Source organism: Phyllobates terribilis, unplaced genomic scaffold, assembly GCF_046119375.1.
Source record: "Phyllobates terribilis strain yellow unplaced genomic scaffold, ASM4611937v1 Scaffold_4__5_contigs__length_816908805, whole genome shotgun sequence".
NCBI classification, from domain to species: Eukaryota; Metazoa; Chordata; class Amphibia; order Anura; family Dendrobatidae; genus Phyllobates; species Phyllobates terribilis.
In genome coordinates, this window is record NW_027362764.1 from 207380349 (window position 1) to 207400494 (window position 20146).

At 41.9% G+C, this 20146-nt stretch overlaps 1 protein-coding gene across 2 annotated transcripts in view; it reads right to left on the reverse strand.

Annotated features, from left to right (window-relative positions):
• OSBPL10 (oxysterol binding protein like 10) overlaps window positions 1-20146 on the reverse strand; it is a 632317-nt gene that overhangs the window by 83665 nt on the left and 528506 nt on the right. For both annotated transcript variants that reach the window (XM_073678034.1, XM_073678033.1), the window contains one exon: window positions 14150-14621. In XM_073678034.1, coding sequence (XP_073534135.1) covers window positions 14150-14621 — 472 coding nt within the window. The remainder of the gene's footprint in view (window positions 1-14149; window positions 14622-20146) is intronic.

Genomic DNA, 20146 nt, shown 5'->3' on the forward strand with positions numbered 1-20146 from the left:
AACAGCTTTAAAGACTTTAGTTTTAAGTGCTTGACAAAGCTAAAAACTATGCTTTTCTATTATGTCAAGCAGCTGGATGGGGTTAATTTATTTTTACTGCATATGCAGCTCCTGAACCTGGATTATGCATACAGCTCACAGTGGAGGTGGGGAGGGATGCAGTTGTATCCCCATGACAAATTTACAGTCTTTAGTACCTTTATATTCAGTAAAAGGTTGTCTGACGGTCAGCCCGAACTGCAACACATACAAAAAAACAGACATGGTCCCTACATTGTTTTTAGCAGAATCCATCCACATTTTTGATAGCACGTAAGAGGAGAAAGTGTTATGTACCAGGGTCCTAAATTAATCATTTACATAAATGTAATAACAGGAGAATGTTAAATAACAGATTAAGGTATATCCCAAATAGTCAGTTCAAGACTGAATTATTCATTTTTTGCCCCAAAAGTTAATTTTCTGTGAAGTCCAAATCATACATTTTCATGGCATGATGGTGGAGATAATGCATTGCAGCATTAGATAATGGAGTAGGAGAATTCTGCAGTTAAGTGACATTACTCAGCTTGTGTTTTTCTTCGATGCTGCGTATATTCTCCTTTACCTTCTCCTCCTCCAGCCTCACTTGATATAACCGTTTATGACATAGCTGAAGTGACCTAAATTGGTAACGACTAGAAAAAAAGACGACTTTGACTAATATTCTTAAAGTGCCCTCTTGTGCGCTTTCTTGTGAAATGAAAGCAGTACTTAGGAAAAGTCCACTTACACGACTCCAAAACATTTAGATGGAGAATGTAAGACTGTTGAGAGAACTGTGATTCAGGCGCTTGGCTTTATTGCAGTTGCATAAAACAAACATTATTCTAAGGGCCGTATCTCGGCTTAAGGGGTCCTCCCAACACTGTGAATATAATGCCTGTGTGGCCTTATAGTGCTTTAGTATATAAAAAGCAAACACAAGCCCTCCAGAGCTCTGCTTTCCTGGAAAACTGGAATTTGCTTGCTCATATTGCTGCCTCTCCAGCAGCAGCTGTTGCAGAAACTGCCCATGGCATGTGAAATACATTTAAGAGAGGGTGCTGCTCTGGTTTATGAATCATGACCTATCTTTTCCATACCCGGCAAGACAGGTTACTTCTGTAATTACTATTGTGATATTGTGGAGATGACCAACCTAAGTTGGTGAAGTGAGAAAAATAAAGGCATAAATTAAATTTAAGGGATCAAATAACTAAAAATTGGCATGTGCATGTGTATTCACCCCAATGAAGCACCTATAAATTTCTGGTGCAAGCAATTACCTTCATAAGTCACATGTGTAGTGAAAGGAGGTCCACCTGTGTGCAATCTAAGTGTCACATGGTCTGTCAGTATATAAACACCTTTTCTGACAGGCCACAGATGATGAAACACCATTAAGGAAGAGGCACTACTAACCAAACCACACCATAAAGACCAAGGAGATCTCCAAACAAGTCAGGGACAAAGTTGTTGAGAAGTACAAGTCAGGGTTGGGTTATAAAAAATATCCCAATCTTTGATGATCCCCTGGAGCACCATCAAATCCATCATCATCAAATGGAAAGAACATGGTGCCACAACAAGCCTGCCAAGAGAGGGCTGCCCATCAAAACTCTCAGCCTGGGTAAGGAGGGCATTAATCAGAGAGGCAGCACAGAGACCAAAGGTAAACCTGAAGGAACTGCAGCATACCCAAGCAGAGACTGGAGTGTCTGTCCATATGACCACAATAAGCCGTACACTACACAGAGGTGGCTTTTATGAAAGAGTGGTCAGAAAAAAGCCTTTATTAAGACAATAAAAATTGTAAGGCTCATTTTGAATTTGCCAAAAGATATGTGGGAGACTCCCCAAATGAAGGTGCTGTGGTCAATGGGACCAAAATGGAACTTTTTGGCCACCAAGGTAAACGCTTCTGTCTGGCGCCAAACCAACACAGCTCATTACCCCAAGAACACCATCCCCACAGTGAAACATGGTGGTGGCAGCATTATGCTATGGGGATGTTTTTCGGCACATCTCCGAGTCAAGGAGAAGATGTATGGTGCGAAATACAGGGATATTCTTCAGTATGACCTGTTTCAGTCTGTCAGTGATTTGAGACTAGAACGGAGGTTCATCTTCCATCAAGACAATGACACAAAGCATACTGCTAAAGCAACACTCGAGTGGTTTAAGGAGAAACGTGTAAATGTTTTGAAGTGGACTAGTCAAAGCCCAGACCTTAATCCAATTAGGAATCTGTGGTCAGACTTGAAGATTGCCGTTTCACCAGAGGAAACCATCTAACTTTAAGGAGATGGAGCAGTTTTGCCTTGAGGAATGGGGGAAAATCCCAATGGCAAGATGTGGAAAGCTCATAGATACTTATCCAAAGTGACTTGCAGCTGTAATTGCTGCAAAAGGAGGCTCTACAAAGTATTGACATTAGGGGAGTGAATAATTATGCACACTTAAGTTTTCAGTTATTTTGTCCTATTTGTTGTTTGCTTCTCAATAAAAAGAAAACCAAATGTTCACAGTTGTAGGCATGTTCTTTATATAAACTGATGCAAACCTTCAAAAAAAACACCTGAAGACCTGGAAAGTGGGATTTGGGCTTATGTTTTGACGGGGCCATTGACTTTAATGATGCAGAGGGAGTCATTGTGAGACAGGCACAAAGATGCAGTCAACCATGTTTTTATACTCCCCTCAAATAGGCAGATACGGCTGAAAATGATATCCGGCAGAATACACAGTGACTATCTACATGATAACAAATAACAGGCCCGTCAGTGCAAAAGTCCAAATCCCATTTTCTAGGGCTTTAGACGTAAGCCCTGACAGATCCACTGACACAATATGAACATAGCTTTATACAACAATGAAAAAGCTTCCACTAACAGATTACTAAGGTCTAAATGTCAGTTTCTTAAGTAAATAAAAAATAAGGTATTTAAAGGGAATCTGTCACTTGGTTTTTGATACCCCATCGGAGGGGCAGAGAACCTCATGTGTTACTTACTGGGATGCTCACTGCAGTTTTGATAATAATCATGGTTTCATTTGCTACAGATCTACCAGTGGTTCTCTAAATGCAGAGCTCTGTATAACTCCACCCACTCCACTGATTGGCAGCTTTCAGTGTACACTGTGCATAGGCAAAAAGCTGCTAATCATTGATGGGGTGGAGTTATACAGAGCAAGAAGATCACTTGGGACGAGACAACTAGTCCTCTAGTGATAATCTCCTGCTGATAAAACATTGATTTTACTGAAACTACAACAACAAGAAAACTAAGTGACATCTCTGGAACCGGGGTCTGTGCCCCTACATCTTGCTGCTCTCAGAATAAAGAGCAAAAACCTGCTGACAGATTCCATTACACAAGTTGTGGTAAATGTGCACATTTATAAGTCAATTTATTACTTTTACAAAGCAAAGTAAAAGATTTTACATAGATACAGCGTAAAAACTAAGGTACGTGCCCTACAGTTTATGCAATTTCTGTGATAAAGAGCAGATCCAAGTGAAAGCCTGCGCACTTCTGAAGGCTTCAATAAGTTATCTTCCTACAGATAAACAGACTAGCGATGAACAGAGGAAAACGGAGCTCGATTGTTCAGGAGACACATCCAATTTATCATTATGACGACTGACAACAGTGTATGTTATAAGGGAGGAGAATAAAACACTGTTCTACAGCAAACACAATGGGAGACTCTGGCTTCTCGGAGTTAAGAAAAAACTCATCAACATGCATTGGGCAGCAGGATGACAGCACTGTAAGTACTTCAAGATGCCTACAGGCAAGAAGCTCTGCTTCCGCAGCATGGCAAGCAGTGTGAAGTGAAGAAAGATGGGGAGTCACAGAGAGAGGCAAAGTGATCATAAAACTAACTCATTTCCTTATTTAATCGTGGCTGCTTTCCTGCACTCCCGTGTATAGTTTCCCAGCAGCTGCTTAAAGATTATGTTCTGTATAAATTATTTAGCAAACACTAGAGGTAGGGGACTCTTAAGACTCAAGACTCCGGTGCATAGATGTCAGCCATAACAGAAAATGTATGCATTCAGGTGCAGGGATTACAATCAATAATTAATCCAATTAGTAGCATTGCTCGTGTCCCAGCGTCAATGTGACATACGTGTCCTTGAAAAGCAGAAGTGCAAGCAAACTTCTGGAGACGTGTCTGATCCCAGAGACGCAAGCAGATGGACTTAATGAGCAGATCACAGCAGTTTGCTGTCCTAATGTACACAGAGGGATTTTACTATGATGCAACACTTAAGAATGAGCATCTAAATGAGGTGCTACCTGTGGCTGTGAGATCCTGAAATCCACCGCCCCATCTCTATATGTGGGCGTTTAACAGCTGTAGTATTAAGGCGCCTCTGCGCACTGCAGAATTAGCCGCATTTGTCTATTATGGCGGGAGCAGCAGTTTATTGGCGCTTGGTGTTTTTCGGATTGCGGCTGCAAGCACTGAGTTTAATCTCCGTAAAGGCACATAAGGAAGAATATAGACAGCTGTGCTCGATTTATATGTATGGATGGCAGGCTCTTATAGGCAAAATATTAATGATGACCTACATTACGTTACAACAGCAGTCACATTTGGGTTAAAAGTGGTATTGGCTCTCTAGGACAAAATAATTGCAGTAATAATAATCATAATAAAAAAAAATCTAATAAATTGGCCAGAAAGGGTTTCAGAAAATACCTGTATGATAGATCGTGTAAATATTTTACAGCGGCAATCAAAATTATGCAACCCCCACTGCAAATTAGGTTTAATAGTAAATTTACTAACGTTCTGCGGTTTGCAATGAACTGATCAAAGAAGAACAATTTAAATAGCGCAATAGAAGTAATATAACAAGTGGTTTCTCCAAATTCTTTACAAAATGTCAACCTTTTCGTGACAACTGTCTTTAGTACTTATGGACCCCATACAAACACAGAGCAAAGTCGGCTGAACCCGCTGATAATGGCGGGATCTGTAATGTGTATAGAGGCCTCCTGATTCTCCATAAGATGTTGGAAGAAATAAGGATTCTGCGGGTTGAATTTTAACAGGCGATCCTTTTGTTCTTCCTGTAGAACAAAAGTCTTAGCCAAGCTTTCATGTATATGGAGTATCCTTTAGTACAGTAAGCTTTAGCTGTTAGTTTGTTGTAAATGTGATACATAGCCAGACACCAGTTTATGGCAGTGTTCCTGAGGAACCTTAGCCCATTCTTTATGGGCAATAAGCTCCAGCTTGCTGTTACCCTTGGGTTTGCGTTCTGCAAGCACCTTCTTCATATCCTACCAAAGAATTTCTATGAGATTTAAAGGGGTGGTCTGAAGGCAAGTAATTTTCATTTTAAATCCACAATCTAAACTATTTTCTAATATACTTAAATTAAAAATTCACTATCCTTTCCTAACTACATTATCTAACTGCTTTTCTATTTTTTTCTCCACTTCCTTTTTTTATGACGCTTCGTTTGAGAATCCCAGTGCATGCTGTGATACTCAAAGTGTCATCAGAAGGCAGAGGTTGCAGACACAGGCGCAGCCTCTGCCCGCTCCCTGGAACGAAGCATGAGAGACTGTCAGGTGTTTACCGCAACAGAGAGGAGCCAGAAGACTGCGCCATCTGATTTCTCCTACTCCTGCACCGACTAGACGCACTTTTCCTTCATATTAAATGGTGCAGGTTTCTTCTAGCCGCGCAGGGGTTAATCTGTTGAGATTGAGTTGAGAGCTTCTGGAAGCTTTAAGGCTCTCAGCTGTTCACTGTTGGCCACTCCTCTCTCCTATATATATTGGACTCTGGCAAGCAGTCATTGCCAAAGCTAGCTTCATGCTGCATGGCTCATGAGTTTGTGGAGAGTTGTTGTTTGAGAAGGCGTTGGGTGGATTTATCGGAGACTGTTTCGTGGTTTTGGCTGTGTGCAAATCCTCTCCTTCTCCTACTTTGATTTTTTTCCCCCATCCTCCAGTCCCAGGTGTTTTCCTCTGTTGTTTGTGGGTGCATATTTGTATGTTTGGTATTTTCCTTTATCCCTGTTCGTATGACCTTTTTAGTCTCGTTGGTGTATTGCCATACACCACTATTCCCCTCTTCTCTGGGTGGGGGAAGGGAACAGACTGAGGGCAGAATCAGGAACTCAGCAAGGTACGTGGCCCTGGAGTCTTCACCTTTAGAAGCAATCCGGGGAACAGGGATAGCTAGGGCGCCCCCTAGCAATAGGAACAGGGAAGGAGCCCCTGGTCTCGGGATACCTGATAACAGAGTCATGACAGTGAGACTTGCTTCAGGGCTGGGCTAGTCCCTGCACACTGTGCACAATGACAGTGCGCTCTCTGTTGTCGGCTCAGATCAGCAGTAACAAGCTGGCAACAGAATGGTGTCAGAACACCTGGCGTGCAGAGACCATTGACGTCAGCAGCGGGGGCGGTGCTGGCAGCCTCTGCTTCCTGATAACACTTTTTTTGAGTATCCCAGCATGCAGTTAGATAGTGTAGTTAGGGAAGGATAGGGAATTTTTTTAATGCAAGTATATTAGAACATAGTTTAGAATGATTATGGTACTAAATAAAGACATAGGGATTTAGAAAAATACTTTGGCTTTCGGACCACCCCTTTAAGTCAAGCGACTGTGGTGGCCACTCCAGAATCTTTCAGGACTTTTACTGAAAACCAAGCTTTAGTAGATTTCAAAGTATGTATGGGATCATTGTACTGTAGAAAGATCCAATGATGCCCAAACTTCAGCTTCATTATAGAAGGCATAATGTTTTCTTCTGGGATTTTTTCATATTTGATTGAATCCATATTTTCCTTCACACTCTGCAGGTTTAGGTTTTCAGAACAAGATAACAGCCCCAGAGCTTCAACGAGCCACCATTATGTTTCACTGAAGGCAGGTTGTTCTTTTCAATGTATGCTTCATTCATTCTCTTGTGGACATACTGCAAATCCATTGGCCTGAAAAGCTCCAGTTTTGTTTCTTTTGTTGACTTGTTTGACTTATTTATATGGTTCAGAGTATATTGGAGCCACTTATTCTTGTGCTTCTAGGTCAGCCTTTAGTAAGCACCTTCCTGTGAAATGGGTGCCTCCTGATACCAAAATCTGCTGCAGATTTTTTGCATTTGAGATTTTTTGTCCACTTGCCTCCTCTGGAACTTGGTGGCAGTCGATAATAGCTCCCATTCTCTGCCCCATCCAGGTATAGTAGATAGGGCCTCTTTAAGGTAGCACTATCACTATCACATATGCTTTGTTATATTTTAGTAAGGAGTCCGTAAATATAACTAAACATGGAATAAATTACCTTTGGACTTCTAATGACTTTGAATACAGTCAATATAGTTATGAGAAAGTCATTCTAAATACAGCTCATGAGAGCAGCCATTTTGGGATTGGCAGCTCGGACTGTTGTGTTTTATTAAGACATGCCCCCAGATTCCAGCCTGTTATCAGAAGTGTCATGGCTCACAGTCTTGTTGCTATTACTATATCCATGCATTTAAGCCCATAATAGCTCAGATATTAACACTTATCAGTCATATTCTCACTGTGCTCTGCTGAGCCTAGCATTTGGGTCTCAATATAAATCACCAAAAATTGGGATTTAAATGGAACCCCTGATAGAGGCAGTCACTATAACAAGGCAGAGGGCGCCACTTTGTACTCTGACTGATAGACCATGCTTTTGTGTCTGAATTAAAAAAAGAAAATACTGTGGGACATATACCAGACGGCGCAAAAAGAGAAACTAGCTGACTCGTTACAGAGACTGTTTCCATCAGGAGCTCCAGCTAAATCACAATTTTTGAAGATTTAGAAACCCCCAATGCAGTGCTCAGTTTAGAACACAGCATAAATGGAAACCAGGCCAAAGAATGTCATGATTGTTATAGTCCGCTGAGCTGCGCATATAACCGTAGGGTTTGCGATATTGTGCTGCAGAGACCTTGTACCTAATCCTCTAATTTGTCATACTGATGTATCTAATGCTATCATGTGTAACACTGCTGCAGTGACGCTCTCTCTATATTATCCTATTATGTATGATATATAATGTGGTGGTAATCTGGCGTAATATGTATGATTGTGTATACATTCCCTGAATATACTGGACATTTCTTTTTTACTGCACCCTTATACATGAACGGAGTGTGTACACAGTATACTACAACTTGTGGCGCTTCAACTTTTACAAAACTAGAACTTCCAGCACACCCGCATTACTGTAGATAACACAGAAAGGCCACGTTCACACAAAGTATTTTGCCTCAGTATTAGTAAGCCAAAACCAGGAGTGGAACAATCAGAGGAAAAGTATAATAGAAACACGTCACCACTTCAGCATTGATCACCCACTCCTGGTTTTGGCTTACAATACTGAGGCAAAATTTAGTATATGCTGGCTATGGAGCTTTTTTTTCTGTCATTTCTCCCATAGGTTTTTTTCATACAACTTTATAAACACCAAAAACACATATCTGAAGCTTTACAAAACAAAAAAATATCATTAGAAATGGTCGTAAAACACCATAAATATAAAATAAAAAAATAATGCTTGATATGAGTGACATAAGCGTGTGTTATACTTTGAAGAAGACAATTCAATACTTTTTTCATGTTTAACTTGCTACCTCATGAAAAAGTGACTGAAAAGCGGATTAGAACATTTTTTTTAAGGGGTTGTCCACTACTAGGACAGCCCCTTCTTGATCTAAATGTTTGGCCCCTATAAAATAAAAAGCTTATACTCACTTCCTGTGCCGTCACTGTTCAAGCGTTGTCGGCACTTGCGGTCCTGGACCTCCCGTGTGGTTGTATGTCCGGTGCCCAGTCAAAGATGGCATCATTGTCCCCGCCTTCGTACGAATTGAATTAAACATGAAAAGGAAGTCAGAGATCAGCTGCAGCCCTGACTTCCTCTTCATGTTCAATTCGTCTGAAGGCGAGGACAGTAACACCAGCGCTGATTGGGTGCAGGGGGTCACGTGTGCTGAGACCGCTGGAATGGCGCTGGTACGGGAGGCGAGTATAAGCTTTTTTATTTTATCTGGGCCAAACATTTAGATCAAGAAGGAGTTGTCCTAGTAGTGGACAACCCCTTTAATTTCTATTCTATCATTAGGTAGCCATGCAAAAAGTATCATGCAAAAAACTGCAACATGCATAAAGTGGTGAAAAGTCCTCCGTAAGTGCTGTGGCAAATGTCTTGAGATGCTGGATTTTGTATGTTTGGACAGCGGTTACACTAAATACTGATATTCTGTGAAATTCATGGGTTTTATAATAAAAGAAAATACAAAAGATAAGAAATGCTAATGCTTAAAATTTTGATGCCGTAAAAGGATTAGGATTTTTATAAAACCAAAGATCCGGATGCTTAGAAAGGAAGGGTCCATGGATTTAAATCCTACAACAATATTAGAAGTTGTGAACACAAGACAACATGCAGCCTGCTGAGATTATACAACAGGAAATCAATTTAGATTTTCAATTTGAATCATTTTCACTACACCTCTAGAAGCTACTTGTTTTTCCACATTATTATAATTAGATTTTACAGTTTAAGAGTATTTCCAGGATTTATAGCACATTTACACTGCCCGATTTCTGTAACCCAACATTCCTAAAAATTCTTGTTTCATTATAATAGTGCAGTCTAAAATGGTTACCGATCACTTGATGAACGATCAAAACATTCGTTCATCAGGTGAAATTATTTTTTGATTTGCCCAAAAGATTATTGTTCTCGGGAGTGTATCAAAGGGACCTGTGCTGCCTCAGTCTATGTGCACTCAGTGATCTATTACAGATCTATTAAACTGCCGACTGGCAAAAAGGTAGTTTAAAGTTACACATCATGTAATGTAAATGCACCCTTAGAATAAATCAATATCAGATCATTGTGGTTCTGACTCCCGCCATCCCCACTCATCATCTGTTTGAAGGGGCAGTAGCACTCTGCGAAGCACAGCTCTGTACAATTTGTACGTATGTTGTTAATTATTATTTATTACTATAGTGCCATTTATTCCATGGCGCTTTACATGTGAAAGGGGTCAGCGACTGGTACAGAAGGAAAGAGGGCGCTGCCCGCGAGGGCTCATTTTATGTGCCCGGTTTTGCAGACCAGGGAAGAGGGAATGGGCTACTAATGCTGGGGACTAAAGAATGTTTTTAAGATCCACATTTTAAATATGACCAACGACAGATAAGCATTTTTTCATTGATCGTTTTACTGTGCTTTATAAAAAGCCCCTATACACTGAAAGGATAGGATAAATACATTAGATAACATAGGCCATTGTGAAGACACGGGGTCTTCCGTGCTAGTAATACTACTCAGACAACACATGGTGAGGGTAAAACAGTGTGGCTATACTTTATTGAACCACCAAAAGGACAATAAACACATATAACCGTCCCAGCAAATACCAAAGATGGTGCAACATTACACAGTCTCACCCTTCTGCTGCCCACCCTGGGATAGAACAGCGGCGACTTTGGGACTTCCAGGGCCAACTACCTCAACCAGTGCCCCCCTGCTTCTGGCGAGCCCCCACAAAGAGTAGGTAGCGGCAAGCTAAGGAAGCTAGCAGCCGATCAAGGTACAAGGCCAGGAGACCCGAGGGTCTCAACCTGGCCTCTCTGAGAGTTTCCATGGGGCCAGATGACCGGCGGGTCCCAATCTGGCTTCTCCGAATGTCTCCATGGGTTCCAGGTAACTGGTGGGTCCCACCTGGCAACCCCAAACAAAACATCCATAGGGCCAGGTGACTTCATCGTCCCAACCTAGTCTCCCCAAATGTATCCATGGGGTTCTTTGATGGTCACTGGAGCAGATCCGTTTCTTTAAAGTCAGGGCCATATACCCTTAGGCTGTAATCATGTAGAATCCAAATCTGTGTCTCTTTAGATAAAGCCATGCTACCAAGCTGATTGTCTGAAGAGAGTCTGATCATTGATTCTCCTTGTAAAGTCTCTTTCAATTCTCTGTTTCAAATCTCCTGCTACAGACGCATATTTCCTTAAATAGTTCACATTTGTTCTTTAAAGTACACATCCACAGTGCAAGGGTTAGGGAGAGCATTATTCCACAGGGCTCAAATTTCATTGTTTGAGCCTTTAATCAACCCACACACCCGGCTAAGCAGGGGGGCTCTTTAAATCAACATCTAGCTCGCTTTAGTATAATATGCAAATAACATAGTAACAAACCTCATCGTTTCAGAACCAAGAGAAGACAACAATCATTGTTACACAAACACTGGTCCTGTCCTTCTTAACCAGCCACAGAAATACACATACTTTCACAAGTCAACACAATAGGGTATTTCTCTTGGCTTAGCAAATTTAGACATCTGTCTGATTAAGATTAGAAGATGTATCGTCACAGTCATCATTACCAAGGTCCCAGAAAACCCATTTAAATTCTTTTACACAAAAATATTAATTTTGTATTTGCCAAAAATAATTCTACTTAGCTTTCATCTCTGACAGCTTACATTCGAAAGTTTCTTTCTAATATTGATCAAAGGAAAAATGTAGTTACAGTACCAGTTTGATTTGAAGTAGCTAGAGGTTTGCACGTGGTATTTTTACATACAACCAAAGTTGGAGTTTGCTGTGAGGGCTGTGGAGTCGGTAAGCCAAACCACCAACTCCGACTTCTCAATTTCGCTGACTTCCAACTCCATCTCCGACTCCATGACTCTGACTTCACAGCACTGCCTCACTACTGAGCATGTTCATAAAGTGTAGAACAGATTTATCGCAACTAAAAGCCGAGAGCCTTAGATCAGGAATAGAACAGACATTAATAGGGCATTTCATAACTTTCTCAAATTCTACTGAAAACATTTACAGTGCATCCAGCATTGTACTACTGTACCGAATTTATTATATAATTTAGGAGTCAGTCCATTTTATACCGACTCCAACTCCATAGCCCTGCTTACAGTTATGGCGTCTGCAATTACTATTTCTTGGTATAGGGCAGTGGTGGCAAACCTATGGCACGCGTGCCAGAGGAGAGGGCACGCAGAGCCCTCCCTATGGGCACGCGCGCCATCGCCTCAGTGCCAGGGTTGGGGTAGCAGAGCAGTTTGGCGGTGCAGCGTGTAGTGTACACTCCACACGATTTCTCCTCCAGCTGGGCGCACATGGAGCCGGAGCCTGCACCAGCTCTACACAGGCAGGGTGGGAGGAGGCTACGGGGCAGGTTGGCAGATGCTCCGGGATGCACTGCGGACAGTTGGACAGGACCTCCGAGGAGGATGGGGCGGGTGCCCACTGAGAACAAGAGGAGCAGCAGGTGCACAGGGAGATATATCCTGCAGCACTCACGGAGACTAATGTTTATGGGGGCCTTAACTGTTTAGAACCCTTTACTGTAGTGTTTGGCTAAATCACTTATTCTTCACCAATACTTTATTCATTACTCTATTAGTATTAGCTAACAAGCAGCGAAACCTCCAATCTGAGGTTTATAAATGGCTGACCTTTATTGTTGTTAATCAAAAAGTGAAAGCTTTATGAGTAGTAGAGCCATTGGCCATATATTTTCTACATCATCGGCTGCATGACCTGTTTGTTTAGCTGTTTAACAATACTTTTGTTTGCGTGGGTCAAAAAAAGGCAAAAACACAATAGATATTAATGTGTCTTTCCTTAATTGTCCTTTAAAGAAAATGTATGGTATTCCGGACCCAGTATAGTGTCCTAAACCCTACAGACAGTCCAAAATACCTGTATATTCAGAAACTGGACAGTTATTACAGTCAACATTAAGTAATAAAGGATGATCCCAGTAGGAGTTCACCGTTTCTGTCCCACCTATTAAGTTTAGCAAAGAATGGAATCGACTCTTGCTCCAGGCCGTACATAGTCCATGCTGTATGCAGTCTATGGCTAGCTTTTCTTTTAAAAGTCAGATTCCATTAAAATTTGCTCAACATAGCAAATTAAATTTCATGGCATCGAGAGTATAAAGAGCAGAGAAACTCTCATACTAATAACGTGGGAGAATAAATTGTTTCAAAGTAGACTATAAAAAACACAGTAGGGCGACTGAAATAATAGCTGTACTTTGCTTAAAGGAGAATTAGTCTAATACATAGAAACAGATCTATTAATAGTGAACCATCATGCTCCTTTCATCTATATCCAACATAGAAAATAAAAAAATATATTTACGGATGTCAAGAACAAAATATAGTGAGACTGTAAAAATACAGTGGGTACATAACTACATCAGATTTCTTCTAGTGATTGCACTCCTGTACAGTCCTATAGGATTCATAAGAGACAATTCTAAAATCAGCACATTGGAGAGAGAGCACAACCATGGACCAGACCTCAATCAGTGGACAATAAACCGCTATGAACTCTTCCAATAGTTACTGCCTCAGCTGTTTTCTCCCCTTCCCATACTATCTAAATATGTGACTCTACAGACATTGTGTTATTCCATGCCTGATGAATATACCTTCGTAGTCTGGAAAGCTTGCTATTTGTCATCATCTTTTCAGTTAGCCGTTAAAAGGTCTCAACCACTGAGGACTCTCAATTTGTCTTATATTTTCACTTTGGACAGAGATATTTATCTATTTCCAGATTTGCAAGGACTGCGCTTTAGAGTTGAGCAAAAAGTTTTTCAGAACCCTGCACCAGCGGCCATGTTAGTAAGCCATGGATATTTCATCAGGGAACCTCCTCCCGCTTACCAGCATACCCAACACCTTTTGTGATGTAAAGGCGCTACTTATGTGGCCACTGGACCAGGGTTCCGTGAATATTTTTACTGTGAATAGAAACCTCAGTAGGCAGAACTAGCGATGTGAGGAGTGCCATCACATGTGTGACCACTACTCTGTTGAATTGTCTATGGGACTGATGAAGATGGCCCGAGCACTATACTCAACCATCTGTCACTCCCATAGATCGTAAACGAACTGGAGATCATGCATGTGCACTACTGTGCAATTCACACAGGAAATTCAGGGGTCCCAATTTTCAAGATCAGTAAGGGTCTCAGGAGTCAGACCCAGCGTGTTTAGAGTTATTACCCATCCACAGAATACACTGCAAACCCCTTTAAGATGATAATGCTACATACCTTCTCCAACCATTGAAACTCCAACAGACATTCCAAGAAATTTACTTTTGGTCCATACATGAGTATTTACACACATCATCTTCTCTTTGCATTCACAATAAAAACAAGATACAGGTGGGTGATGAGATACTTGCTCGGCCACAAAACGCACTTCATATTCAGATCCCTGGGCTGTGTTAGTTTCTTTGGCTTGTACACAGGTACCATGAGTTCTACAAGGCTTCACTTTATTCTTGGGAACATCCCAACTGCAGTGAAATGTTTCACCTATAATTGGGTTATAGGGTTTCTTGGCAACTGCTCCCTTACGACCTTCATGGAAGGCTGTCAAATAATATTCCACAAAGCTGATCATGCGTTCCTCGGGGGTTGTCCCAGCTGCAATGGACAAAAACAGATCTGGATGTGCCATGAAGTTTGCATACATTTCCAGTAGGGATCTTTTCTCCAATATAAAGGTTGGCAGCACTACCTGTTGTGGAAGCAGTGAAGTAAGAAGCTTTAATAAAATATTACAGAATTATTGTAATATAAGTAAAAAAAACATTCCATCTCAAATCTGTGAAAATGACATGCTTTCCTATATGTCAGAAGTTGTCAATTAATATTAATGAAAAAACAGCATACCAATAAAAGGCATTACCACATATCACATTAATTGTCATAAGGAAGAACAAATATTATATTGAGTGTTCACAGTCTATAACTGGGAAGGTTTGCTTGGGATTGGTAGGTCAAATGTTATACCTAGAGCTGCTCTAGCGACTTCCTTTGTATCCAGGCGCCGCCATATTCACTCTGTGGCGTTGGTGATTGAGTAGGTGATGTTGCATTCTGCTGGGAGTTGCCAGTTATTTTATTTGGTTTCCCCAGTGGCGGACACAGACAGAAAAGGGCCCATGTGCAAGACCAGTATATGGGCCCTTGGTAGTCCAATAGTTCTGTTTATGACAGAAGCTCCTTGCTGCTTTGGGCGTGGTAGTCAACCACCTTACTTCTCGAGCCCCTGTGCAGCTGAACAGGCTGCACCAATGATATGTTGGCCCCTGGGTTTCCCTTTATTACTGGTGTGTTCTTGTACTATTCTGTTCCTATTCCTAAGCTGGCTTGTGTCCCCAAATTCCATTTTCAGTGCTATTCACCCTTATCATGACCTCAGCTAGTTTGACCTGGTTTTGACTGACTCTCTGGTACCTGACTAGCTATTTCCCTGATTTTTTTCCTGATAGTTTTGCCTCCTGGTTCTGCCCCTACTATTACTGACCCACTTAGTTCAACTAGTCTTGCCTCAGGCCCTCTCATGCCATCAGCTACTACAGGGAGGCCAAACTGTAAGTTCAGGTTCATGTTTAGGAATTAAAGGGTGAATGATGGAGTATTTGTAAGGCATCCCAACTGTATAAGAAGGGTGCATATTGACTGGTAGGTGCCATCTAGTAGTGTCGGGATACAATGGCTCGGCGACCTCCCATTCACCCCGTGTTTTTTCATTACACCTAGCACTCCCCCTTCACCCCTTTCTTTCCATTTGGTTCAGCCTGGCCCTATATAAAGCCCTGTTAGCCCCTCCTCTTCCTCTTTGTATCTTAGACACGTGTCCCACCCTTCCTCCGGTGTTGTTATTCAAAACTCATGGCTTGGTTGTCGAGGATAGTTTTTTCCCCATAAGTTCATCGGTTGCATATATGGGAGAGCTGTATTTTATGTGTGATCATATATATATATATAAAAAAAAAAATGCGAAGGAGAACGTGCCCGTCTGGAGTTGGGCGGCCGACATATCGCTTCCCTGATACGCCTTAATATGGCTATTGTTGGTTATAAATAAACGCTTAACCGATCTTCATCCAGCAAAAGAGATTATGGTTAGTCTAGCCTGGTTATTTCTTAAAATTTAAAGGGGAAGTGATCAAAAAATGGGGGAATAGAGAGTTGTGCATTTAGGCGGGTGGGTCACCATTTTATTCGATCGCTTTGCATGTCAGCAGTCTCTGCGGCCTGTTAGACAGAATGGCTAGCACTAACTTTCTCTAAGGTCGCAATGTTTCAGCCAACAACCTCAGAGATTACAATATCACTGGCATACTACCTATATACAATTATGGGCTTTAAATTTATTATTTCAAAGTCCACTGTTCATTATATTTGACTTTATTTTTACAAATTTTAATATGAAACAGTGTATTTATTTATTATTTCATTCATAGTGCAATTTTGGGTTTTCATATCTTATTTGCAAAATGTCTACGATTCAGAAACATTGAGTGGACTTTTGTGAATCTTGCCATATTAACAAGATTATTTATATGACTCCACATAGTGGGCTTCATAGTTACTGGAGCAGTGTATTGGTGTCTTGTGGAATGACCTCTGTAGCAAGTAGCAAAATCTCAATTGAGTTTTACTTAAGGAGAGCTTACACGTACCTATCACGTCCTGGAAAATTTCATGAAGTAAAAGAAGACCACTATATAGAACCTTTTTAAAATATATAAAATTAGACAAACTAAAAAAAAACCTGTGTAATTTACTGAAAAAAGATCTGTCCCTTTAAGAAAGAGAAACTGAAATCAGCTAAAGTGGAGGGGGGGGTTCTCTACCATCTTACTAATTTGGTGGCTTAGTGACACTTCCTGCTTCTGAGCTGGGAAATAACATAGTAAATATTGTGTAGAGGTACACCGAGTGTAGTGCATATGAACACAGGGGAGATGTGCTCTGTTGTTTTCGTGCTGGATGTACAGTGGAGAAAATAAGTATTTGATACACTGATGATTTTGCCAGTTTTCCCACCTACAAAGAATGGAGAGGTCGGTCTGCAATTTTTATTGTAGGTATACTTCACTTGTGAGAGACAGAATCTAAAAAGAAAAACCAGAAAATCACATTGTATGATTTTTAAATAATTAAATTGCATTTTATTGCATGAAATAAGTATTTGATCACCTACCAACCAGCAAGAATTCTGGCTCATACAGACCTGTTAGCTTTTCTTTAAGAAGCCCTCCTACTCTGCACTCATTACCTGTATTAACTGCACCTATTTGAATTAGTTACCTGTATAAAAGACACCTGTCCACACACTCCAACATGGCCAAGACCAAAGAGCTGTCTAAGGACACCAAGGACAAAATTGGAAACCTGCACAAGGCCGGGATTGGCTACAGGACAATAGGCAAGTAGTTTGGTTAGAAGGCAACAACTGTGGGCACAATTATTAGAAAATGGAAGAAATACAAGATGACTGTCAATCTTCCTCGGTCTGGGGCTCCATGAAACATCTCGCCTAATGGGGTAAAAAAGGATTCTAAGAAAGGTCAAGAATCAGCCCAGAACTACACAGGAGGACCTGGTCAATGACCTGAAGAGAGCTCGGACCAGTCTCAAACATTATTGTTAGTAGCTGTAACATACCTGGCGGCGTCCTTGCATAGTTTTCCATCTCCCACTGTGCAAGAGCGCGCACTTGATCTCCAGTCCAGTTTGCTAGCCTGGCTTCCCTCCATGCTGTCTGTTTGCCTCTGTGTGCTGCTGCTTAAGGGCAGCGCCCGATCACTTCCTGCTTTTTGTACCTGCTGCAGGCACACCCCTTGTGCGTCCTCAGCCTATTGCTGTCTGTCACCTGGTATTTAAACCAGCTGCTCCAATTAACCCATGCCTGAGCATCTTGCCCTGTCAGTTGGCTTTTTGTCTCTGACATGCCAGGTCCTGTGTATGTTACCTGTCTTGCAGTATCTGTTTCCGTGTCTGTACTGTGTCCTACCTGTGTACTCTAATCTGCAGTCTGTACACGCTCTCTAGCCTGTTGTCTTCTGCCTATCCTGGAGGCTGTATTTCCAGGCTTGTGTGAACTCGCTCCTAGCCTGTTCATTCATACCTAGACCAGCTCCTGTATCTTGCTGCTGTGTCTGTTCTTGTCTGTATACTCTCCTAGCCTCTTTCCTATTTTTTCTCTATGTCCGTACCTTCCCTTTTTCTGCAGAGTCTGAACTCGTACCTAACTCCTGCTCGTTGTCACTGTACTTCCGTTTGTGAGTTTGTGGTCCACTCGCTACTTCTCTGCAAGTACCCTGTGGGTATCTGGTTCTGCCTTTCCCTTCTAGTCTGTTCCGTGTGAACAGAGCCCTGTCCCCTCCGCGTCTGCGGTTTTCGCTTTGCTCAGCTCTATCCACCGCGTCTGCGGCTTTCGCTTTGCTCAGCTCTGTCCACCGCGTCTGCGGTTTTCGCTTTGCTCAGCTCTGTCCACCGCGTCTGCGGTTTCGAATTTGTCTCCCAGTCTGTACTGGACCCTACCCAGCCTGCGCTCTAGTCTGCCTGTTCCTGTATTCCCCGGTGTGGGTCAACAGCCATGTCCGGAGTCTGACCTGGAGTAGACCCTGGTTCCTCTGCTCGGTTCCTCCCTGGTGCACTGGCGTCGTATGCCGTCGTGCGACCTTGGTCGGATCGGGCAGATACTTAGTTACGCCCCTCCAGGCACTCTCCGGTTCATGGCACAGTGGAATCACTACATAAACACGCACACGCCAGTCAGTCCGGGCGTGTGCATTACAGTAGCACACTATGCAGTCATGGATTAAAATCCTGCAGGGCACACAAGGTCCCCTGCTCATTCCAGGACATGTCCAGGCCCGTTTGAAGCTTGACAATGACCATCTGGATGATCCAGAGGAAGAATGGGAGAAGGTCATGTGGTCAGATGAGACCAAAATAGAACTTTTTGGTATCAACTCCACTCGCCGTGTTTGGAGGAAGATGAAGGATGATTACAGCCCCAAGAACATTGTTCCAACCGTGAAGCATGGTGGGGGAAACATCATACTTTGGGGGTGTTTTTCTGCACGGGACGACTGAACTGTATTGATGGGAGGATGGATGAGGTCATGTATCGCGAGATTTTGGCCATGGCTGGGTCTTCCAGGATGACAATGACCCAAAACACACAGCCAGGGCAACTAAGGAGTGGCTCCGTAAGAAGCATTTCAAGGTCCTGGAGTGGTCCAGTCTCCAGACCTGAACTCAATAGAAAATATTTGGAGGGAACTGAAACTCAATGTTGCCAAAAGAAAGCTTTGAAACCTGAAAGATCTGGAGGACATCTGTATGGAGGAGTGGGCCAAAATCCCTGCTGCAGTGTGTGCAAACTTGGTCAAGAACTAGACGAAATGTCTGACCTCTAATTGCAAACAAAGGTTTCTGTATCAAATATTAAGTTTTGTTTTTCTATTGTATTAAAAACTTATTCCATGCAATAAAATGCAAATTAATTATGTAAAAATCATACAATGTGATTTCTGTTTTTTATTTTTAGATTCGGTCCCTCACAGTTGATGTGTACCTACGGTAAAATCTACAGACCTCCTCTCCATTCTTTGTAGGTGGGAAAGCTTGCAAAATCGTCAGTGTATCAAATACTTATTTTCCCCACTGTAGTTATGCAAGAAGAGATTTAAGATGGAGCAGCAGGAGGAAGTGGAGGAAAAGCCTAGAGAATGCAACAAGGGCAAACCTGTTAAAACCATCTCCACAGTGTGCTGTGGTTGTCTGTGTGCGTTATACATTGGTAGACTCAGATGAATTGGCATTCTATATGAAGATTAGCCCATTACAAGTAGCTATACAGTATAGTCTTCTAGCAGATTAACCCTTTATATGCAGCTGCTTCCTCCTCCTTTATTTGGGCCTTCTTATTACATAGCTGAAAAATAATAATTTGGTTGTAGGTGAGGAAAACTGATGCTTAATTCACAGTTTGCTGATGTATTGCCCATTGGGATACATTGGGTTAATTCACCATGTTCGTGATTGTCTTTTAATGAATTTGAAAAATGGGGGAACCAATTCTCCCATTGTATTCTTTGGATTAGTGACTTGCCAAATTGATAAAGCAGGCCGAATCCTGGCAGATCAAAGCACTAGGTTCTACTTTACCATCCAGATGCTGAGGAGAATCATCTCTCCCGTCTTACAGCTGGTATCCGCGAGCTAAAAGAATCACAA